This window comes from Vipera ursinii (assembly GCF_947247035.1).
Source record: "Vipera ursinii genome assembly, chromosome: 1".
Classification (NCBI taxonomy): Eukaryota; Metazoa; Chordata; class Lepidosauria; order Squamata; family Viperidae; genus Vipera; species Vipera ursinii.
The window spans coordinates 116,277,276-116,302,336 of NC_139512.1; the positions used below are offsets into that span (position 1 = coordinate 116,277,276).

Below are 25,061 nucleotides of genomic sequence, written 5' to 3' on the forward strand. Positions count from 1 at the left end.
GAATTCATATTAAAGTATACCTGGCAGATGAGGGTCTTACCTTAGCTTGAAAACATCTCCCTGAATAACTGTAAACCTGGCTGCCTGCCTTGCTGCTTACCCTTAAGTCAAGCTGATTTATGTTAACACTGATCCCAAAATATATTCTTGATGGACTTGAGTTTTTATTTTTCTTCACCAAGCAAACTGCCTATTTATTTTTTACATTGTTTGCTGCTTTTTAAACAATTATGTAATCTATAGATAGATCCTCTTATCCTGATATCTAAATTTACTCCAAGAGTCTTGAGAGATTTGGATACATTTGGATTTTCAAAAAGCCTTTGAGGAAGTTGACAGCTCATCATCTATTCTATTGTATATTTGTGTGTAGTCACATAAACATATTCCAAAAGTGCTAGAAAGGATTCATCATCTTCAGTTGATCTCTCTCTCTCTCTCTCCCTCTATTAAAAAGGTGGGATTTATTTATTATTCATTTATTTATCTTTGCAGATTATATGCTTATTTTCCTTCAGGAAGGCTTCTTAATTGATCAACGGTGTTAACTGATCAAAGTTGAGTAAAGTGCAAGCTTTGTTGCCTGTGACTGGAAACTACATTTTACTCTATGTGCTGTGCGAACCCGGACAGGTTGATTAGTTTAGAGTTCCGTCCATTGCTCAAACTCAGAAAAGCGATGCTGAAAAAGCCTTAGGTATAGTGCAGGGGTAGGCAACCTTGGCTCTTTTATGACTCGTGGACTTCAATTCCCAGAAAGCTGGCTGAGGAATTCTGGGAGTTGAAGTCCACGAGTCATAAAAGAGCCAAGGTTGCCTACCCCTGGTATAGTGAATCATCAGCGCCTGCTGGAAATGCGACCAGAAGGTCAACAAACCGCCCCAAGTCTCGTGCAAAGATTCACTGATGAAACAGCAGCACTAATTTATCCTTCCCTTCTCTCAGTAAAAAGCATCCGATCTCTTTCCTACGATGCTGAGGAACATCAGGACAGACGTCTTTCACCTCTTGGACTGCAACTCCCAGAATTCCCCAGCTAGCGGCCATGCCGGCTGTGAATTCAGATAGTCGCGATCCCGCGCTCTAGCCACCGTATCTCAAGACTTCTCCTCGCGGATTCCTCCTCTCTATGGTTTGAAATAGGAACGCCGCTTCTATCACAGTGCAGCTGCGCAGTAGCTGTGAGCCGGCACGTGATGTCAAGAGCCTTACAGTATTGGACAGAGGTAATTCGAGAACTTCTCTGGCTGGCCTCTTAGAGAAGGCATGGTGCCGTCTGGGAAGTTTCTATGGTATCCACGAAGGGAGTGAAACCAAAGGCACACTGGCGGAAGTGCTGCTTCCTCGTGCTTCCGGTTGGTACCTGGGCCGAAGGTGAGTTTTGATAGCGATGAAAGCGGGAAGGCTGTTGAGGCGTTTATAAAAGTTTATGGCGAGACTAGCCCGCAAAAAACGGATGGAGCGGGGTCTTTTTGGTGCAGACGAGGCTGCAGGCACAGACTCTGAAAAAGGGGAAGATAGGGCAGGAAACACCAGTAGGTTTGCTATTTGAAAAAAAGAAAAGACTTTCAGTTAATTTTTCCCAATATAACAAAAATTTACAAAAGTAGAAGATTAAGAAAAGGAAGTCCTTTCTATCAGGTGCTTATTGGTGTCAGAACCATCACAATTAAAATAAAGCATACTACATGACATGATGATGATTTATTTATTTATTTTTATTACATTTATATCCCGCCCTTCTCCGAAGACTCAGGGCGGCTTACAAGCTTAGCACTTATTGTCACTTTGAATGTACACCAATCGGCATACATCAAAATGAAATTTCGTTGCATACAGCTCTCAAAGGGTCACAACCTCCGATATATACTCCTTGTTCGGGGCCCGCTCAAATTTCACATTGTCCATTTTAGTCTCTAGCGAGTGAACGATGGCAAACAGGACAGATGGAAATGGGGCTCCATGTGGATTAGCCCTCAAATTCGCTTGTATTCTGACAACTTCGCCTTCTTTCCTTTTTCTGATCCTGACTCTTCCACCTTTTCCTTAAAGAGGCCTTGCTTCTTTTTGCCCCTGGAGCACGCTGCTGCTGCCGCCACCAAGTCCTCCAAAAGCCTCTCTCTCTTCCTCTGGGCCTGCCGACTGCCTCATCCAGTTCCTTCGCTCCATAAGCTCCAGGTCCTCTCTTCCTCCTCTGGAAACAGCCCTGATTTGCAGTAGAATCCATCACTGGGCCAGCAGTCAGATCTTGCTGCTGGCAGAACAAATTCAAACACCACCAACGACTTTTAACGGTCTCACCAACAGTTCCAAAACAACTAGAAACTCGCCAGGCCAGCAAAGATTGTCGGTTGTATGTCACCTTAGTTCCACCATGTTGCTCAAACACATTAAAATCTTCCTGATCATGTGGCTTAGAGCCCTTACTATCCCTCCCAAAACTATTCGCTTTCAAGAGCCAATGCAGCCGCAGCCATTCCAGGCGCCACCATCTTAGAAGGAAGATACATACATTTAAAATATAAAATACAAGGTTAAAATATGTACAAATTAAATTTAATTTCTATCAGGTAAGTGCCATCTTATTCTCCTCCCTTCCTCTTTGAGGCTCTTTATTTCCCATCTCTTTCTACTTCAAGAGTTGATATAAAGGCTTTTTCTTGCCATGACAATGCTTGGTTAGAGTGGGAAATGGGGCTTGAAGTGATTTATGCACTCACACATTTTATTAGATTACAAATAGAACTAGGTTATCAAAACAGGTTTCTAAAATACTGAACATGTACAATTTTACTGAGTTAGTGAATGTGCCTTTACATATTTTTATGTTGATAGAATTACTAGCTTCTAATATTTGTGTTCTCCAGGTATAAAAGAGCCATTTACTTGAAGGTGTGATGGATCCTCTGCGAGCTCAGCAGCTGGCAGCTGAGCTGGAAGTGGAGATGATGGCTGATATGTACAACAGGTATTAACATTTATAAGTACAAGATTTTTAAAAGCTATTTTAGCTTTATGACTCCATGAAAAACCTAACAGAGTTATTATCCAAGTTGATGCCACAATATCAAAAATTATTTAGATCCTTATAAGGAAACTCCCAAGTGTTTTTGAACTTTGATGGTGGAAGCTGTTTTCTGCTAGGGAATGGCTATAACATGAAATGCTGGAGCTCACTGAGACCTCCATGCTTGTCACTCAGGTGAGTTGACACAGCCTTAGGAGCTTTTAGTTGTGGAGATGCTGGTGACGTGAGAAGGTGTGGGCTCTTCTACTTCCGCAGCCCTGGCAGTAAGTCAAACGACAAAGGATAGCATAGTACCAGAGAGTTTATGAGAGAAGGAAAAAATATAATATGGAATTTTTTAATCTTTTGATGTTTAACAGTCATTATTCTATAATTTTATCATTTTAACCATAATTTATTTTTTAGTTTTAATATTGTTTTCTTTATCAGTTGTATTATATTATACACTGTTCTGAGGGAGGTGGGCAGTTTAGAAATATGAAGTATAAATAAATAAATTGGAACAGATGAAATACCTAAGAAGCCTGGTGAGATAACTGAATAGCTCTGGGAGGCAAACAAAGCAGAGGGGAAGTCTAGGTACAGTAATATTGCTAGTATGGGGCAAGAGCATTTATGGGCAATTTCCAGCCACAATGCATTGAGTGTGGCAGGAAGACTTGCGTGCTGGAAGAAAGAGAAATACTAGCATTACACAGGAAAAAAGAAGAGATCAGACAAACCGGCAGCTGTTGTTTCTTTTAGTCTCCTCCTAGAGCAGCCTAGTATTTTACTCCGTTCCACTTCAATCCAGGCAGATTTCTTTTTTGTGTCAGTACCTCTCCCAACAGAAAAACTGTATAAGTGGGTTTTTTATGTTTCATGTGTATTGTAGGCCCCTTGCAATGACTCTGCAGTTTTCCAGGAATCTATTGTCCACTATTTGAGAACTATTGATTAGATACTTATAATAAAGAGAGTGCTATTGATGCTCAAATGGTTGTTAGAGGTAAAATTATAGAAAGAACTTAAAATTGAACCTGTAATTAGTGAAGATAGTTGAGTAATGAATGGATCAGTTGTAAAGGGTTATTGAATTTGGGAAACATGGTAACTAAAATATTTTTTTGTATTAATATAGCTGTGTATTTATTATCACTGTTTTATTTAATATTAGTTATCTATTAACTTCCTGGAGTCTGTGAAGGGTTTAGGTGGGGATAAATATCATAGATATGCCAAAATGGCACCTGCCTAAAAAGATGGTCTAGTCTGTTTTAATCCATAATGTGTTTCTGGACAGATTAACAGATCAGTTTAGTAGTAATACTACAACTAAAGAAAATATTACTAAATAATATTTTCATTAAGTGTTAAACAATGTGCTTATCAATAATATGGATAAGAGAATCACACACAACACATACATGTTTGTTGGGAATGGTTGAGTCCCTAACCGTTGCATATGTTTTATGATGAAAAGCAAAAGGAATCTGTTCAAATGGTCCTTTTTATGGTCATAGCCAACATGCAGGAGTTAGTGGAAGACCTAGCTGCACTGTATTTTCATTTGTACCCATTGGAGAAACTAAACAAACTAATGGATATGCTAGTGTAGGAGTGGTTTCCTTTTACAGTTGGAGTCTAAAAAGAAGAGTTGACTATTGGTTAGCTCCACCTCCTCTAAACTGGGTAAATTTACATACTTGATTATACATGCGTAGAATTGCAGTTTTTTAAAAGTATGTTTATGCGGGATATTTTGTATTTTTACTTGTCCTTTTTCCTGAGAAAAACTTAGGCTGTTTTTAAAATCATGTGTTCAAAGCAAAATTTTAACATTTTGCATTAAAATAATCTACATAAGAAGAGATGGGAAGTTTAGGGATATCAGCCTTGGATGAGAGATAAAGACACGATGAATTTGAAATAGTGTACTAAAATGGCGCCATAAGTTTGATTCCTAGTGAGTGAATGAGCAAAGTCTCACCATCTCAACCTGTCTCTTAATAGTGACTTATAGCTTTCAAAGTTTTAAAAACAAGATAAAACCTAATATATCAAGTAAGACAGAAAAAGAAAACTCAAAAGAGAAAGCTAGAAATGCAAGAAAGGAAACAGTTTTTAAAAAGAGAAAATAAAGAAAAAGATACAAAGAAGCGGCTTCCAAACTTCTTTACGCCAGTTATAAGGACAATTATAAATGTCCCTTTTTCGCTAAAATTACAACATGTCTTCCTTCTTTCTATCGTCTATATCCTGTCTAATCATCAAAACCATAAATCATAAGTTCATTTTTTCTGGGGGTTTTTTTGCAATAAGGCCATAAGTCAGAAATTAACATGGATAGTGGCTTTTCTCTAATCAAAGAAGACAATTTGGCCATCTCAGCAACTTCCAATCATCTTCACCAACCATTCTTCCCTCTCAGATTTTGCTAACTCTTTTCATCTTTGGGCATACGTGTCCAGTTGCGAAACTGTCCAAATATGATTTCCGTAAGAGCAGCTTGGACTATCTAGGCTACTGATTCTCGACGAACGGCATAGAAATGGATCCTGGGAAGGTCTGAGTGATCCTAGAGCGAGAGCGTCCACAAACGAGATGACAAAGTTTCCTCGGCTTTGCTAACTTATATTGTCAGTTCATCCCCACGTTTGCTCAGATAGCCCTACCGATCATGAACTTACCAAAAATGAAAGGGGAAGCTAAACCCGGGCCCAGCCAACCCCTAAACTGGTCACTGGAGTGCCAAGCTGCATTCAAGAAGCTCAAACATCTTTTCACCGCCGAACCAGTCCTAAAACACCCTGACCTAGATGAGTCCTTTGTAATACAAGCGGACGCCAGTGATATGGCCATGGGAGGGGTGCTGCTTCAGAAGAATGCAAAGGGAGAATTACAGACATGTGCTTACACCTCCCGCAAGCTCTCAAGAGACTGAGTAATGATGGGCTATCTGGGAGAAGGAAGCCTATGTGATTCATTGGGCCCTCCTTATGTGGAGGCAATTCCTGGAGGGCAGTAAAATCTTCTTAGAGGTTTGGATAGACCACAGAAATCTAGAAGCATTGAAAGCTCCCCGTTGGGGAATCGAACCCTGGTCTCCCATATGACAGGCAGGGATACTTACCACTATACTAATGAGAAGTTATCTGCTGCGGTTATATGCAAGAACAAAGTTCTATGACTTTTTTTACAACTCTCTGTCCATCAGTCCCACATCTGTCTCCAATTTATTCAAAGGTACTTTTACAAAAAAAAAAAAAACTTTCAAAATTGGTTACATCCAAAATCTTTTAAGAATATAAGCTTGTGTAGACTTTGTGTCCATATAGACTGTATTACGGCTGTGAGCCACTCAATTCAACTGCAAAAAGCTCAGTTCTTGCAGTCTGTTCTCAAGAAGCACCTGTCCCAACTGCAGAGGGCAATCTGACAATTTCTCCTTATATCCAAAAAGAGAACGCTGGCCGAAATTCGGGGAATAGTCACCAATCTTTGCCAATTTTGCTTCAAGCAGTTAAAAGTGGGGGCAGGAATTTTGTACAGTACTTTCAGTCTTGCAAGATTGATGTCGGTCTTCCCAGGTTAATCAGATAGGAAACAGGACTAGATGAATGAATTAACAATCTTGCAAGTCTTAACAGTCCAAACTTCCCACCATCACTTTTAATTGCTTGATGCTTTAGGGTAGGTCTTTTCTAAGTTTCTTTCTCTCACTTTAAGCCACATGGGGCTCCTGCCTCTCTTCTCTTATTGTTTCCTGGATTTCCCCACAGTCATCCACCTATTCCATTACAACGTATCTCTAGTTACTGTTAGGTAAAGGTAAAGGTTCCCCCGCACATGCGTGCTAGTCGTTTCCAACTCTAGGGGCCGGTGCTCATCTCTGTTTCAAAGCCGAAGAGCCAGCACTTGTCCGAGGACGTCTCCATGGTCATGTGGCCGGCATGACTAGACGTCAAAGGTGCACGGAACACTGTTACCTTCCCACCGTAGTTGTCCCTATTTTTCTACTTGCATTTTTACGTGCTTTCGAACTGCTAGGTTGGCAGAAGCTGGGACGAGTAACAGGCGCTCACTCTGTTATGCAGCACTCGGGATTCGACCCGCCAAACCGCCGACCTTCTGATTGACAAGCTCAGCGTCCTAACCTACTGAGCCACCGCGTCCCTAGTTACTGTTATTGGTTAATAAATATAAAAATGCAAGATACCTGTGATTTTCCTCTTGCTTCTCTTTGCATATTCCTTAATTTCCTGGTTTCCATTGACCTTTCATAGGAGTAGGCTTTTTATATGATGACACAGGCTTCTTATTTCCTGAGAAATGTATAAACATATGTATATATTTATATCTGCAAACTAAGCAGACATTCATGAATCTGTGGAAACATAAAAAAACATAAAACATAAAAATCCTGAAAAGCAAACATACAACTAAAAGGAACTGGCACTGGCACACACTAGTAGTAACATATGGTAAAGGAACAGGTAAGAACAGATGTCTGGGAAGTCTAAATCTGGTGGTAACACTGAAAACTATGTTGGCTCCTCTCAATCCCATCCACCGACAACTTTTTCCATAAACGTGCCAAACATATTTATTATCCACTACTTGCATCATATCCCCAAAGTATGTAAGTATCTGCTTATTCAATTCTTTATTTTTATTTACAGGTAGTCCTCAACTTACAGCAGTTAATTTAGTGACCATTGAAAGTTGCAACGACACTGAAAAAAGTGACTTATGACCATTTTGGTGGCACAGTGGTTAGAATGCAGTACTGCAGGCTACTTACTTCTGCTGACTGCCGGCTGTCAGCAGTTTGGCAGTTTGATTCTAACCGGCTCCAGGTTGACTCAGCCTTCCATCCTTCCGAGGTCGGTAAAATGAGGATCCAGATTGGTTGGGGGCAACACACAGACTGTATAAACAGCTTAGAGAGGGCTGTAAAGCACTTATACGTCTAAGTGCTATCGCTAGTGCTGTCTTTCACACTTATCACCACCGCAGCATCCCCATGGTCACATGATCAAAATTGAGATGCTTGGCAACTGACTCATATTTATGACAGTTACAGTGTCCCGGGGTCATGTGATGATCCTTTGCGACTTTCTGACAGTCAATGGAGAATTCGGATTTACTTAACCATGTTACTAACTTAACAACTGCAGTGATTCACTTAACAACTGTGGCAAGAAAGATTGTAAAATGAGAGAAAACTCAATTTAACGATTGTCTCGCTTAGCAACAGAAATTGGGGGCTCAATTGTAGTCGTAAGTGGAGGACTGCTATATTAATTTATAAGGTTTGCCTATCTATGCATTGATACTCTGGGCAACAAGAAATAAAAAATATCAACAGTCATATAAAAACCCAAGTTGGGCTCCTCATTAAAAATCTCAGAAGATACCAACGTCATAAATACAGACTAGAGCTTCAATAACTACAGTCTGCCCAAGCCTCTGAGCGAAGAGGCAATTCTTCACAGCCTTTTGAAAGGCTGTTAGGATTGGACCATCCATATCTTTTGCTGCTTATCATCCAGGGCAAATGCCAATCATTATTTGGTGCAGGACTAATTGACCAATGACTTGCATGCTGTGGTGTTTTTAGTAATCATTTCAAAGCCATAATCTGAAGGTATCTATCTTCTTTCTCTTGGTGTCATTTTTTTTTTTACCGTACCCTATCACTGGTAATATTGCTTTAACTATGCTGACATTTGTTATTGAAATCCTCCATGATGGTTTCTAAGTTTGCCATTTCTTTCTAGGAATAGTCTTAGGTTTTGTTTCTTGAGTGCAGTATCCCTCCATATCTGTTCTGAAGCCCCGCAAAATGAAATTGACGATTGCGTCACTTTTTTTGCCGCAAGCTGTATGTTCACTAAATATAAGCCGACATTACATATTTTTTTAAAAAAATCTTTTATAATTTGTTTTATTGCATTATTGTAAACATAACTGGTACATTGTATTATTTGAGTATAGGTAGCCTTTGACTTACAACCATTCATTTAGTGACCATTCAAAGTTACAATGGCACTGAAAAAATAAGTGATGACCATTTTTCACACTAACCATTGCAGCATCCACAGGGTCATGATCAAAATTTGAGCGCTTGGCAACTGGCATGTATTTATGATACAGCAAGATACATCAAACTATATGATAAAAGCTTCTGTCTGAAACTTACCATGTTTCCCTGAAAATAAGCCCTACTTAAGATCCCACCCATTCCGTTGCATCTGGTTGTACGAGGTGGGGCGAGGCGTCTGACGGTGAAACGGAGGCCAGGGGGCGCCCTGCATGTCAAGCCAGAACTCGTTTCTTGGCTGCAGAACGGAGGCCGGGGGCGATGCGTGCGAGGCGGGTGTCGGGGCGTGAGTGGCCTGGTTGCGGTGGTCCTAAGGTAAGTAGGTAAGACATCCCCCCAAAATATGACTTGGTGCCTCTTTTGGAGGCAAAAAAAAAAGTATATAAGACTGGGTCTTATTTCCAGGGACACACGGTAGTATAGTGCTTAATATTGTTAAGCACTATTGTATTGTATTATTATTGTTTGTACATATAAAAAAAATTAATACCAAAAAGGAAAAGGGAGAAAGGCTATTTGCTTTCTAATTTTCCCTTTTTGTGCCTTTGGCATTTTGGGATGTTGGTAAGTATATTCATCCAGAGTTTTTGTTTTATGTTTTTCAACTATCTTAAGTTTTACTTACTTGCAGCTAATAAATTGATATGGCTGTATGTTAGGGCTGTTCATTATTTTGGATCTGGAAGCAAAAAAATGCTTTTCCTTGGGACCTCATTTAAGGAATTAAAGTTTTTTAATGTATTTATTTTAGAATCCAAAGTAATGCACAGCTTGACCACACATTCAAATTCTTGCTGTTTAGTCAGTTTTAATTTCAACTGTTAATTGTTTCTGTTCTGCTTTTTATATGACATATTTGCTGAACAAGGTAAACAAATATGAGGACAATACGCTTCCTTGTCTCATTTCTATTTTAAACATCCTTATAATAGCTTCTCATTCATTGTAAAGATTACTCAACTGATTAATCGTATTCTGATTCATTAATATGAGTCATTAATACATTCCATGATCTGACATATTCCTCTTGAATTCTCGTACTGTCTCGATTATTTTTCTTAACACTAGCTACCTGTATCTCTTTGCTGAGTTTGTAGGCATTTGCGAAATACTTCATTTGGATTTTTTTCATTCTTAGAACTTCACAATACTCCCTGTCTTGAGCATAATAGATTCCCTGAAGCATTTGGGAAAATATTTCCAATCCAAAACAGTAATTTTGCCCTTGAAGCAGGACATTTCATGAAATTTCATGTTTGAAACAATTAAAAATGAAAAGTTTTGCACATCTCTTTTTTTAAAAAAAACATCTTTTTTTATTTGGCATTTATCTTTCCATGTACAGATAAACCTCAACTTACAACCATTCATTTAATGACTTTTGGAAGTTACAACAGCACCGGAAAAAGTGACTTAAAGCTGTTTTTCACACTTACAACTGTTGCGGCATCCCCATGGTCATGTAATGAACATTCAGTTGCTTGGCAACTGGCATGTATTTATGACAGTTGCAGTGTCCCTTTTGTGATTCCCCCCCACCCCTTTTAAGCAAAGTCAATGGGGAAGCCAGATTCACTTAACAAGTATGTTATTAACTCAACATCTGCAGTGATTCACTTAACAATTATGACAAGAAAGGTTGTAAAATGGGGCAAAACTCATTTAGCAACTGTCTTGCTTAGCAATGGAAATTTGGGGGCTCAATTGTGGTCGTAAAGCGAGGATTACCTTTATGGCTGCTTTTTGTAAGAAGTTAAGTAAATATTTATTTATTAGCTTGTGGGAATTTGGTAATTTCTGCATACTTTTACATGTCCCTGTTTTTAGCACTGTATAGGTAGACACACTTTGTTTGCAACTGTCTAAGCCTCATGTAGAGATGTTAGCATTAACCACCTCTTTTCCTGCAGCTTTAAAGGATTCAGTGGGCATTTCATCTGCATTTGATGTATTCCTGTTTGAAGCTATTCTAGCGGCTCACGTTCTTGTTGAGCTAGTTCCTAAATATATTCTCTCTCCCTTCAAATGTCTCTGTCAATTTACAATCTCTTTTGTAAACGATCCCAGTGTAGTCTTTTCATCTTCCTTGGATCTCATTTTCCCATTCGGGTATTTTCTGTAAGTTTTGTTGAATATTTTACCCTAGCTGAAAATTTTCCCTTGATTTCTGTTTTTTTATAGCTGCTTTTCTATTTCTTGATACTCCTCTATTCACGATCTTAACTTTTTGTGCCTTTTTTTTGATATCGAATATCTGTGTCCAGTCCTCATACATCCTTATTTCCTTTCCTTGATCTTTCCTCAGCTATCATGACATCTTGTTCTGAAAGACACTTGAATCTTTTCCTTGGTAAAATTTGGGGTTTTTTGGTTTGCTCATTTGTTTTTGCTTTGGTTTCCATAGATTTAGTTTTGCATAATTTAAGTATACTAAATCTGTACCCATGCACTGACCTTGTGTTTTAACTATATAGCCTCTAGGTCATGTTTTACTCATATAGCTTTTTTCTTTGATTTTCTAAGTTTAACCCATTTGAATAAGCAGTAATTCATGGTCTGTTTTACAACCTGCAACTGGAAGTGTATGACTGACTGGATTGTGAATGGCAGCTAAAAGAAGATGGTAGTGATGGCAGAGAAGCGTTTGAAGAATTATTAATAAAATAAGAAACCTGCCATATTACAGCTACCGAGACAAAACATGGATTTCTGAATGAAGTGCTGCTACTCATTCCATCATAGTGTCATCTGGATTAGAATATTAAGATGTGGTAAACTTAAGTTACTCAGGGTGCTTTGAGTCTGCAGTGTCCACTTTACAAAATTCAGTATTGAATTGATAGTTCCTGTACAAAAGTATAGTCTAGACTATATGTAGATCAAGAAGGGCTCATTCTGTAATTTTGATCTTAAAAGAAATCACAGTTGCATCAGGGATTGTTAAACTCTTAGAGGAAACATTTTAGATACCATTAAGAGTTGTGGGCATGATGGTCTTTAGATGTTTATGTAGTCAGGACAAAAAGCAGATGCAGAAGTCTGAAAAAGGTCTGTTTTCTCAAGTTCTTTTCTTCTTGCACTGCCACAGAATGACCAATGCCTGCCATCGTAAATGTGTTCCTCCTCACTACAAGGAAGCTGAACTGTCAAAAGGGGAATCCGTGTGCCTGGATCGCTGTGTCTCCAAGTATTTGGACATTCATGAGCGCATGGGCAAGAAACTGACAGAACTCTCAATGCAGGATGAAGAGCTGATGAAACGGATGCAGCAAGGGACCGGACCTGCCTGAAGTCCGGCTTCTGATTCTCCCACCTATCTCTACACCTTGAGTCTGGACTGGTGTCAGTTCTTGCTTTTGCCAATAAAACATCCATACTGTGTTTTCTCCACCAGCTGCTAATGGGGGTTAAAGCTCTGCCTTCCTTTTTTAGGCCTAATAAATGATTGTGCCTCGTGAAGGAAAACAAGGTCATCTCTGGAACCCTTTTCTTAGCTTGTTCTTTCTCCTTGAACATTGGAAGCTGAACCTTTGGGTTTGCTCAGTGGGCTATTTTAACACATTATCTAGCTCCACAGACTTTCCTGGCTTGTTTCCATTCCCTTGGTACACTAGCAGAAAAAAAAGAAGCAGTTTATAATTTTTCATACGTACCAGTTTTCATTTAGTTAAAACACCGTTCTTTATTAGTATTTTAGTTTAGTATTTTATGTTTAGTATTTCAAATTCAAGACTAGGCAGGGTACTTGAGTAGCACCTGCTTTTACTTCCTTAGAGCAGTTGCTGTGTTCCCCCCCCCCGAGATCTGTTTACCGTAGTGTACACCAAACAGATTTGTAGACATGCTGTGTGCATCTCCCCAGGTGCCCCCCTTTTGCTTTTGGCGACAAAGAACTGCGGGCGTTTCTGTTTAGAAAAGTGTTTCCCTGCCTTGGCAACTTTGAGAGAAGTGGAGTTCAACTCCCAGCCAATATGATCATTGCTGGAATTCTGGAAGTTGAGGTCCACACCTTCAAGAAAGGTTTAGAGTCATAAGAGCTGAGGGGAATTAAGGGCATTTCTAATGCAGTTCCTCTCCTGCAGCATGTGGAACCACTTAATTCACTTCCATAGGGAATGGGAGTGGTGCGTTGCGTGACACAACAACCATCTCTCAGCTAATCTAGGTAGTCAGCCAAGCTAAATGGGAGGGAAACAATCCAATTTACCAGCCAATGTCGGGAATGGGGAGGGGTGGAATCTTCCCTTGCTCCAAATTTCAGATATGAGATGTTTCAGAAGCAGACTTTTCCACAAAGGAAAAGGAACATGCTGGCCTATGTGATAATGCCTGATAACATAATAAAGGTAAAGGTTCCCCTGCACATGCGTGCTAGTCGTTTCCAACTCTAGGGGCCGGTGCTCATCTCCGTTTCAAAGCCGAAGAGCCAGCGCTTGTCCGAGGACGTCTCCGTGGTCATGTGGCCGGCATGACTAGACGCCAAAGGCGCACGGAACGCTGTTACCTTCCCACCGTAGTGGTCCCTATTTGCCTACTTGCATTTTTACGTGCTTTCGAACTGCTAGGTTGGCAGAAGCTGGGACGAGTAACAGGCGCTCACTCTGCTACGTGGCACTCAGGATTCGACCCGCCAAACTGCCGACCTTCTGATCGACACGCTCAGCGTCCTAACCCGCTGAGCCACCGCGTCCCTTTAATAGCGTAATATTTAATGTTTAAGTAATTGGTATGAGCAAAGTATTTTCCGTGATTGGGCTCTCTGATAAACTGGCTGCAGTTGCAACAGACAATCAGAAGGGGGAACTAAAGTCTGCAACTTTGAAGGTCCCAGGATTGCTTGGTTGGTTTGCAGATTTAAGAAAATAGGAACCCTAGTATGTGGAACTCTTAAAGGACACAGGCAGAGACCAAGTGCTGTACTGAGAATTATACACTATTTGATAAGCGATTTCTGATTCAACCACCTCTTCAAAGAAAGATTACTCAAATTATTAGCTGCTGGCTTCTTGGCTAAAATACAGCTACTGTTCTTTGATGTACTTGCTGAACCAGCAATTTTTTGTTATCTCCTGGTAACTTTTTATTAGAGTATACAATTTCTCTGTAATTTGAAGCAGAGATCCTATTTCTCTTCATGTTGTCTTAATTTTGCTGGAAATAAGGTGTGGCACGTGATTGCTTTCCAAATAGCTTTTTGCCTCAAATGCACTTGTAATTCATTAGCTGTTGAAGAGTGCCTCTGTGTTTCTGCATTGTTGTGGGTGCTGCAGTCTCTAGTGTGACATTTATGAACATACAGGTGCTTTCAGAAGCCTGCCAAGGGGCTCACTATGCAATCTCTCTCCCCCCCCCCCGCAATAGATTGACTGATATTTTTAAACATGGTCTCTCAAAACAGCATTATTCTTTGCCTGCTTGGTGCTCCTTTCTGGGTCCTTAACGCACACACCCACTTTCATTTGGATTTCACAGCATATTTGTGGGTTGCGGAGGCTAAATTATGCCTGTTGTGGCTTGTAGGAGAAAAATGTGAAGGGGGAGGGAAAAACAGATGGAGGCCATGGGAGGAAGGTGAAAAAGCGTGGGTTGGTCCAGAATGGTGCGTGTGTGTAAGGGAGGGAGAAAAATAAAACCATGAAGAAAAAAAAAAGAAAATGCAGTTAAATAGAAAAATCAGTGGAAGAGGTCTGGCTTAAGGAGACCACGGGGAAGCGAAAGGAAAAAAAGTTGGCAGTAAAGTAGAGGTTTACATGTCATCTGCACATGTACACACACACACACACACACAAGAGTGTGAAACAAAACTTGGTGATTGGTACTTTGTAAGGAGTGAGTTGAGCTGATTAGCATTGATTAGGCAGTAGAAGAAATGAGTTGGCTGGTGGAAGCAGAAGAACCATTTGCTTTTTTTCTTGCACTCTACGAAATGGAGGTTGTATGAAAGCAGAAAGCCATGGTTTCAGTATTCGCTACCCCTCTATTTGGCACTTAATTTCACTGGCAAATTATTAATTCTTTAGCCTCACTATTGCCATTCTGTGTCAGCACTCACAGCTTCTTTTTTTTAAAAAAAAAAAAACACCAAATAGATCTCTGAGCCCCAAACCTTAGACATCTAACTAAGCACACTGCTAACATCTTATGGCCAGCAGGGGTCGGTGGTCAACAAAGTCTTGTGAGCACTACTTTATCAAACAAACAAATAAATTTTAAGGTATGGCTAATTTTTTAATGAGTATGGTTCATAATTGGGCCCTTTAGATTTCTTTTAGACTCGCTCTACCTTTTCTAATTAAATAGCAGTACTTAGCCAGAGGGTGATTTATTCAATTAGAGCTGCTTAAAGCAATTAGAAGTTATTTAAAACCACATGCTGGAAGTTATTTGGCAACCCTTGCTTGTGGTTTTATTTCTACCCAGGGTAGGATGCTATGCTGCAGTTGCTTTCATGGATCCCTGCATGCACCCTGCGGGGGCTGGGGAGAACAACCAGAGTTTAATACACAGCAGCAACAGCAAAATTTTGCAAGACATTCACAGGATTGCATGATTGGGCAAAACTGGGAGAAGGAAAGATGTTTCAAATAAGACCTGGAATTTGATTCACAACAGTTCACTTCTATTCTTCAATTTAATTTCTCTGAGAGGGAAGTACTATAGGTGGTCCTTGACTTAACAATCATTTGTTTAGTGACTGTTTGAAGTTACAGCAGCATTGAAAAAAGTGACTTGGGACCGTAGTTCACATTTATGATTTGCAGCATCTCACTTGGTCACATGATCAAAATTCAGAAGCTTGGCAGCTGTCGTGTGTTTATGATGGTTGCAATGTCCCACAGTCACGCGACCCCCTTTGGCGACCTTCTGAAAAGCCATGTGGAAGCCAGGTTCACTTAACAATCGTGTTACTAACTTAACAACAGCAGTGATTCACTTAACTGGCAAGGTCATAAAATGGGACAAAATTCACTTGTCTTGCTTAGCAATGCAAATTTTGGGCTCAATTGCATTTGTAAGTTGTACTCCAATTGTTAAAACTATTAGGAGTCAAAAACAGATTTTCATGCCGATGTTTGCCAATAGACCCAGTACTGTTCTATATATTATCTATGTAGCTTCCATAAACATATTTTATAGGTACTTTACAAATTAAAAATATATAAAAATGCATATTGTATTTTCTGCCCAGATCATGCAAGTCCTGGCTTCATGCTGGCTATGTACAAACTGGTCCTATGTTGTAGAACAAACTAAATTCTCATCTGCATCTCAGGATTTTTACCCACTGTTGGTCTGAAATGCTTTCAATCCATGAATTAGCAGAAGACTCTGGCATGAAATTTGCCATCCTCATTGCCAATTCCTATCCTTGCTCTACTGTCTCTGTTTTCAAGGCCCAGCAGTCACCTGACTTCCTTCCAAACTAATGGGTAACAAAAGCAAACTATATCTCATAGCTGCCACTGAACACTGTTGGCTTAAGGGGAAAGCAGCATTTTAGTACGGCACAGGAAAGCTTAAGATCGTCATTGTGGGCTGGGAACAAGGTGAAAGTGACATCAAGAGAACACCGCAGAAAAATGATGATGCCAGGGCATATGTGTGCTGTTGTTAAGACACAAGAGGGGAAATGTCCTTTCCTGCTGTAGAGGCAAGATGTCTTCCAGATTATAGATATACCTTTTGGGGAATATGCACAAGAATCTAATGTTTTTCTTCAACAGGCTGGGGTGTCATGGGGTGACTTTTTCCCCCCTAGTCTCTCATATATGTAATTGCTTTGTATTTTCCCATTTTGTCTCTGCCTCCTATTTGATGCTTTCCTTATTTACATTTTCCCCCTCCAGCTCCATTTCTTATGGTGGCCTATTAATCTTAAGGGTATAAGCCTCACATAGGGACAGGGTGGCTTAGCATGTCCCCTTCTGTTGCTTCCAAAGTTTAAATCTACATTAGTGTTGATCCCCAAACCTTGTCAGCATTAGCTTTATGCTTACCATTGTCACGTTAGCAGTACAAACCTGCATTTCCCTTATTAGGGGCTTCAATAGACACTAGTCTCTTCTGCCACAGTTTCTAAATGGAAAGTAAATCCATGTTTCTTCTGCAAAGGGTAAAGCTGAACTTATCGCTCAAGCAGTCTATGCTATGTTTACAGATCAATTAAGCTTAGAGCCGCATCTCTTGGTTTGGTTTTTTTTTCATCTATTGTGGCATCGCCATTTTTTGCCCATCCCTTGACCTTAACCAATGCTTTTTCTGTATTCAGGGGCATGTAGTTCCTGGTTCACATTACTTCACTCGTTAACCACCTCTAAATCTCCAACCCTGTCTTCTAATAATCAGATAACCAAGTTGCTGCCCCTATTCAATTCAGTGAGAGAGAATTATTTCATAATTACTTTCTTATGCTCAGCAACCAGATCTTCCTTATCTAGTACAGTATTTTCTCCTATGAAATTTTTCATACTGCTCATTTAAGAATTTCAAGAACAAGATTAGGTGGAGAGAATTTCAGGCAGGATCTTATATACCTGATAACTGAAATTACCTGCAATGGGTTATACTTTTGCACTGTGCTAAAGACTATGTATATGTTGCTTCTGACACAATCTCACATACATTGTTGTGAATAAAAAGGAGAAATGTAAATGAGATGCAGCTGCCTGTAAGGTGGATATGGGCCAGGTTTAAAAATGTTTTCAAGGTGTAGTAACCTAGATAACTGGTAAACTAGGCATATTGGAAGGACTGTTCCCCCAAAATTGTGCTTCATTGTATGCTATTCATAAATCTCAAAGCAACATGGATAAGGGAAGGGGGCAAATACAATAATCTAACTCAGGATTTCCCAAATTGTGAGGTGTGCCTGCCTTCGGGAGGTGCAGATAGAAGCCAGAGGAGGTGTGAATATTTTTTTTAAATGTCTTTATTGAAAATAAAGTTTAATTGTATTGTTTTTATTGTTCATTAGTATTCATTTGGGTGTTTGGATTTTTAGGGGAAGTGTGTACATTAAGATTACACTAAAGGGAGGTATGTTGGCAAAAAGTTAGGAATCCCTGATGTAACAATTAGACAAATCAAATTACACAAAAACAACATTAAAACAGAAGATCACTGTTACAATTGCAGGACTGGATTGACAACTTAAAATAACACTTTTAAAGGAGAGATGGGAAAATGTTTATTTATTAGATTTATATTTTGCCTTTCATTCAAGAAAGGTAGTAGGCAAAGTGATAGTTTCTGTTTTTCCCAAACCTGTGAAGATAGGATGGGTTGAGAGAGAGTGCCTTATCCAAAATCATTCCCATTGGCTCAGTGTTAATTTTCATCTGCTCCAAGTAGCTTGATCAATGGTCAGAGATGATAGTTATTGTAGTTCAGCAGCCACAAGTTCCCAAGTTATAAATTTAAAAGCAAATAAATGCCTACATAAGACAAGCCATTTGTTAACTAATAGCTGAAGCACAAACTAGCCAAACGTATTTCAGCTTGGCATGTTGCCTGAACCCAGCCTATAGTGTTGTTCGTAAGCCCGGTGTGTTCATAATTGCAGAAATGTGTGTGGATGGACTAAATTATAGTTAAGCTAATGATAACTAAATTTGTGCTGCAAACCCAGCTGTTCAGAAACACCTGAGTAATACACATGCTGCATTTGCTAGCTATATCCTACATCGTGAAGCTTTCTGGATGTACCAGCATTATCTCTAATAAAAAAGGTTTTTAGAATGTATTTGAACACTAATGGAATATATATGTCAACATCTCCTTATCTCGGGTAATCATAAGGCAATAAAAGCAGCCACTAAAACAAATAAGCAATGAAACAAATAACCATCTACTTAAAAAACAGAGCACAAATAAAAACCTTGAACTTGAGTGAAAAACCACATGAAAAACAAAAGCAATCTGTCTTCTGGGCCGTTAGCTTTTTGGGTGGCCATCTTCTGCACTTCTGGGAGGTATAAGATGGCTGGCTATATATGTTTTAAACAAATGAACACATTTCCACATTATACAGTATTGTACCCCTAATAGAGAAAGCAGCTCCTTGGCAAATCTTAATACTCTGGCAAGTGAAGACATGGGGAAAGGCATTCCCTCAAACATAAGAGTCCCAAAACATTTAGATGTCTGAATAGTATTAGCGTTAACTTTGACTGGAAGAATAATGGAAGGAACCAAGCAATTCCTTTAAAACCAGCCATGATTCTGGTACCAAGCCACTACTATATTTTGAACAAGCTTCAGTTTGAATGTTTTCAAAAGTGACAGTACTCTAAAATATATGAATTCCTGTACTGTGATTAGTTCACAGATCTACCACCTAGTGTGTCGTTTCCCCATCAAATTCTTATAGCCTTCAACAGTGATCCAACAGCTGCATTTGATTCTGGTGACATGGAGAAATACGTTTTCCAATACTGTGCCACTCTAGTTTTCTCACCTAGCAGCTTCATATAGAGATTAGACAGGCACGTGTTTATATAGAACATCTCCAATTTTTGGAATCAGCATTCACACCATTGCATAGTCACCAACTTTTACAATGCGTAGCTGGTGCAAAAAAAAAGATCTAGAATCAATAAAAACTGGTGAGAGACACAAGTGTGCTAGCAAGATGGCAGTTACCTTACTTCCCTTCCCAGTCAGGATTAGCAAGACTACTTCAGCCTAGAATCCTTACCTTACCTCCAGAACATCATCCATAGATAATTTCTCCAAGGTGTTTGAAGCTGATTGCCTGCTGTTATCTCAGCATTTTGTCCGGAAAGCAACTGGTTGATTGCCTTTTATACCTGAGTTCAGGGAAGTCCTTATCTGAAGAGACTATACTATCACTTTTCGTAACACCCCCTTCCCCTTCCCCTACTTAGATAACCCCCCATCTTTTCAAACCAGCCAGCCAAATTCTTCTGCTAGCTTTTGTAAGCCAAATGATTAAGACTGCACGTAGTGGAACAGATTGACTCAAGCATTTATTTTCTTTTTCAGGCCTTGCCAATTGAAACCAATGATCCCATATATCAGAGGTCTTTTCCACGACCCAAAAGGTGCGTGGTTTTTTGTGTTGCCTGCATCTTGCGGATGGGGCTTTGCTTGTTTGTGTGGCCCTGTTGCTGGCATGCCGCGGCCCAGTACTGGTCCACAGACCGGGGGTTGCGGACCCCTGCCATATATGACTAGGAAATGCTTTTGATATCAATCTAGAAAGTCTTCAGTTACGGTGTTAAATTCTGATTAGATACAATAAACCTTCTCAAAGTACAGAACAATTTATCAGAGCAGATGGGCAAGAATTTCACTTCTATATCCACCAAGTAAAATGCTAACCACCTGGAGCCAGTCTGCTGGACAACACTTTGAGGATACCATGGTGGAGATAACATGTCACAGAATGAGCCAAACAGCTGGACCTAATTATCTAAACAGCTCTCAGAGGTTTTCACTATAACAGCATTAAGCAATTACTTTTGGGGAAAGAGGGACACGATGCATTTATGTCTAGTTTTGTCTTCTGCTGCTGCTCTGGCTAGTAATACTTAGGCAGATGAATACAAATCTGGGGATTTTGCATTTCAAAATGATATTTCTGCACCACTGGGATACTGATTCTATATGTTACTTTAGGATTGTATTTCTAATACTAAGCACCAGTCTTCCAAAAGATCTTAATATGCTGCCCATCTGCTATAACTGTTAGAAAACTGTGTTTAAACAAATAATAAATAGTTGAAAACTTTTGTATAAGTAAATAATCACATATCCGTTTTGTTTGGAAAAGATCTTCTATAGGACCCAACTATGTTCAATATCACACCAAAATGGAGCACTGGGCAGACATATTCAATATCTTGGTGAGAGCAACTTCACAAGGGATACAAATATCCTTTTAGGATTGAAGATTACTTGACACAGTCCATCTTGCAGCAAAAAGTCAGAATGTATAAGCAGTTGGGCAGTATTGTCCAAGAAACACTGTCCATGAAAGCCTTCACCAATATTTTAGTCTAGTGGCAGTGGTTAGTCTAGTTTTATGACTAACCAGTTTTATTCAAAGGCATTAAACTTTTTTGAGCTTCAGTTGACTTCCGCAGAGGCATAAAGTATTCAAATTGCAGTGAGGTTAAGCAGGGGGAAAGGAAGGAAAGGGAGGAAGAGAGAGGTCAGTCAGGCACAGCCGGGTAACATAGGAAACATGTAGCCTATCAAGTATTCATAGTCTCAACTGTATTCTGTCTCCTCAAGAAATCAGGAGGAGTCCGGTAGCACCTTTTCCAACTAATCAATTTTATTAAAAGGCACGAGCTTTTGTGAGCTGAAGTCACTTCATCAGATGCACAGAATGGCTCGAGCAGAAGACTTTCAAAAAATGAAGTTTTGTCGAAGTGAATAAACAACACTGAGGAGGCTTCTTGGTTCAGTTTCCAACTGAGCTCATTGCATGAGCCCTAAATAGGCATAGAAAAATAAATCTCTGAAATAATATTTGTAGTTGAGGGATATTGCTAAGCAATTAGTGAATTATCCTTCTGCCTTAAAACACATCATATTTCAATTGAAGAGCCATAATATCTATACTTGTCTTATGGTAACTAAATGCTTCCTCCATCTGTGCAGGCAAACATGCAACCATAAATGCTTTTAGTTTCCAAATAACATATCATTTAGGCTGTACCATGCTGTTAACTTGAATTGGCCTATATCATTTTCCTAACTTTACAGTGCTACTAAAACTACCCTACGAAAATTTAACATAGTTGCAACAAGTAGTTTCCCTCACGTGAATATCACTGTAGTTATTTATCCCACCCTGTCAGGACCCACCCCAATCCACGTCTTAGGAAAACAAAAACTCTTGGAGTCATTTCTAGTCCAAAAGGAATCTTTACTAGGACATGTTTGGTTGTGGGAATACAAGACAGGACTTAGTATTGTTTTACAAATTGAAATTTTATAAAGGGTACCCGGTTCAACCCCCCTTCCCTCAACCCCATTTGGTCAGCCCCCATCCTTCTACTTCCTGTCATCCCTTTCGTGGGGAAAAAAGGAACTTCGAATCTTTATGGTTATTGCCTTCTTCCTCTCCAGAATTAAAAGGAGACACAAACCACATGCCTTCTTCTCTAACCCTCCCTTTTGATCCCCCCAGTTCAAAAGGTTTCCCTTGGCCTTTGAAATAACCTAAGGCAGGCTGAATCCACATATGCTCCTCCTTCCTCGGGAGATGGCAGAATCCATGGGGGGGGGAATAATGTTTTAAACATACATTTATGAATGTGATATAAATGGATTCTGACACACCCTCTCTATCCTGACTTCTATTCCTTTACCTGTCAGCTGCCTTAGCTAGTCTGGCAAGTTCAAGAGATAACCAGTTTAGAGTGTGTGTTTTGTGATGCACCCGAGGGCATAAGAATGTGAATAGGAAATTTAAAGTTTTTTTTTTAAAAAAATCAGAATTCCAGTGTCTCTTTGTCTTTCTCAGTGTCTCTTTTATCTTTTTCAAAGTCTTTCAGTCCATTGGATCAAAACTACAAGGATGTTGAAATGATGCAAGAATTGGTATGTCACAACAAGTGATGGAGGAACACAAACCAAAGAGACATAGGAATGGGGAAAATCTAAGCAAATATGCTTGATGAGAGGACAGTAATGTCACAGCAAGAGCTCACAGTAGGAGCTGTGGATATATACGGCTTAGAACGTCAAACAATATTCTTAGAATTCTTTGACACAGGACATATGTCATTCTTATCCTCTTTTCTCGGAAAATAATTTTTAACTAGACTCTAGAAGAAGGGAAGCTAGAAGAACAAGAAAAACCTATCTAAGGGGGATTATACTCTGAGCTATGTTTTAGCTTGCAAGCCATTTCATTTTTTAAAAATTATGGACTGCCACTGATTTGTAAGACACTTTTGGCAAAATATTGTTTTGCTGCCCCCTCCCCTTAAGAATTTTATAGATAGTTTTTGGTTAACAACTGCCCTATTTAATGACTGCTTGAAGTTAAGATGGTGCTGAAAAAGCAACTGCTATGACTGGTCCTTGAACTTATGACTGTCACAGTGTCCCACAAGCACGACTGCCATTTGCCGCCAGCTTCTGACAAGCAGTCAATGGAGAAATCAGTAATAAGTCACAGTCCTCTGATGTCTTACTTAACAACCACAGGGGATTTGCTTAACAACCATGATGGAACTGATGCTGTAAGATGGGTGTAGTCACATAATGTTTCATTTAATAATTCCTTCGCTTGATGAAGGAATTGTCAGTCCCAAGTGTGCCTGTTAAGCGAGGAAGATTGCCTGCATTTGCTGCTCTTTTACACTGAGACAACAGGCCAGTGATTATGATTAGGCAGGAAGTTTGGAATTAGCTTTAACTCAGAAAGCCAAGGGGAAGTGTTGTTTTGTTGCTTTGTAGAAGATGATTCTGTGTAGCTTGTGTGTATTAGGATGAACTACCTGGAACTGCAGCAATATGCACACCTGAAGATGTTAGCGGCACTGATAGCTTCAGATAGCACTCCTTTGGGAAGAAGTGAAATCTGATGTTAACCGACCACACGTGATTGGTGTTCAGAATGGAGAACTGACTTTTAAAACTCATTCTGGTGCCCCCCCTCCCCTGTTACGGCACTTTTGTGCAGTGCACAACTTGCACATCTGCTTGCAGAGATCCCGATCACACTACCATATGGTATTTTTAACTTTTGCATGTAATGCTTTTATTGCCCTGTACACCGCCCTGAGTCCTTCGGGAGAAGGGCGGTATAGAAATTCAATTAATAAATAAATAAATGCTTGAAAAATATTCTTTGAATTAATGTCAGCTCCTTCTGCACTCCCTTGAAGGCACGAAGGAAAGGAGAAACATGATGTTTTGATTTGATCTGATTTTTTTTTTTTAACCCTGGAGCAAGCCCAAGCAGCCCAGCATGGCACTTTGAAACCTGTCGTCACTCCATGCATTCGTTCAGCTGAATCAATCGATAGGAGGTGTGCTTTCAGACAATATTTGTTTCCGGACACAATTCTTCCTGTTTTCTTCTATTTTCACGGTTTCTTAGGACTAACCCCAAAGAGGTTTTGCACGGCTCCGTAAGCAACACGGCACATATGGGACATACGTTTCCGCACTTGTGTGATAATAGCAACGATTATATTGTTAACGCCTCTTGTGCTCGTCTTTGCTTATAACGGGGTAGAGAAACCAAGTCCGTTTCTCTCCTTGCTCCGGTTACGCCGTTTACGGTGAGGGAGCCCGCGACAACTTTAGGCGACGTTGCTGCAAAGGATCCACCTGTGAACTGAGGGCTCTTCCCCCCCCCCCCCGCTTCCCCCAAACGAAGTTTCCCTATTGGTTCCTGAGCCAGGCCGGGACGAAAGCGATCGAAACTGGAATCCAACGGAGCCGAAACGCCCCCGGGCGAACGAACCGGTCACCTTTTTAAGAGAAGACCCATCTCTCCGCCGGGACCTGAAGACCTGGCTCTTCGAGCTCTCTGGCCCAGGCTAAGAATATTTGTAATTTTTTAAATTTTAACTGGCTTTTAATTTTCTCAGGGTTCTATTTAATCTCTTTGAATTTGTTTTAACGTTTGTATTGACTGTTGTTTTTTTTTAAATGCCCTGTAAACCGCCCTGAGTCCTTCGGGAAAGGGCGGTATATAAATCTAAATAAAATAAAAAATTAAAAAAAAAATAAAATGTTGCGCCTTCCACTTTTTCACCCTCCTTCCTCGCGATCTCGCCCCAAGTTCCACGTTCTTTTCGGAGGGGGGGGTGTCCCCAAACACGCACCGATGACCTTATAACAGCGTTTCCCAACCTTAGGAACTTGAAGATGCGTGGACTTCAACTCCCAGAATTCCCCAGCCAGCGTAGCTGGCTGGGGAATTCTGGGAGTTGAAGTCCACGCATCTTCAAGTTC

The 25,061-nt window shown here is 40.0% G+C and overlaps 1 protein-coding gene across 2 annotated transcripts; it reads left to right on the forward strand.

The window, feature by feature from the left end:
- The first annotated feature begins 1,223 nt into the window (after positions 1–1,223).
- Positions 1,224–12,593, forward strand: TIMM10 (translocase of inner mitochondrial membrane 10). 2 transcript variants are annotated; one of them, XM_083353919.1, is made up of 3 exons: positions 1,224–1,374; positions 2,868–2,968; positions 12,202–12,593. In XM_083353919.1, exons 2-3 carry the CDS (start codon positions 2,898–2,900, stop codon positions 12,401–12,403), a joined length of 273 nt encoding a protein of 90 aa, XP_083210045.1. In that variant the 5' UTR covers positions 1,224–1,374; positions 2,868–2,897; the 3' UTR covers positions 12,404–12,593. The 2 variants fall into 2 exon arrangements, with proteins under 2 accessions (XP_083210045.1, XP_083210046.1); XM_083353920.1 differs by lacking the exon at positions 1,224–1,374 and adding an exon at positions 2,551–2,570.
- Positions 12,594–25,061: the final 12,468 nt, after the last annotated feature.

What these genes read in the sequence shown, in the direction of transcription:
- TIMM10 (XM_083353919.1), top strand. Translation starts at nt 2,898, where the DNA reads ATGGATCCTCTGCGAGCTCAGCAGCTGGCAGCTGAGCTGGAAGTGGAG. An exon ending in ATGGCTGATATGTACAACAG is followed by an intron (nt 2,969 to 12,201) that starts GTATTAACATTT and finishes GCACTGCCACAG; the next exon opens with AATGACCAATGCCTGCCATC.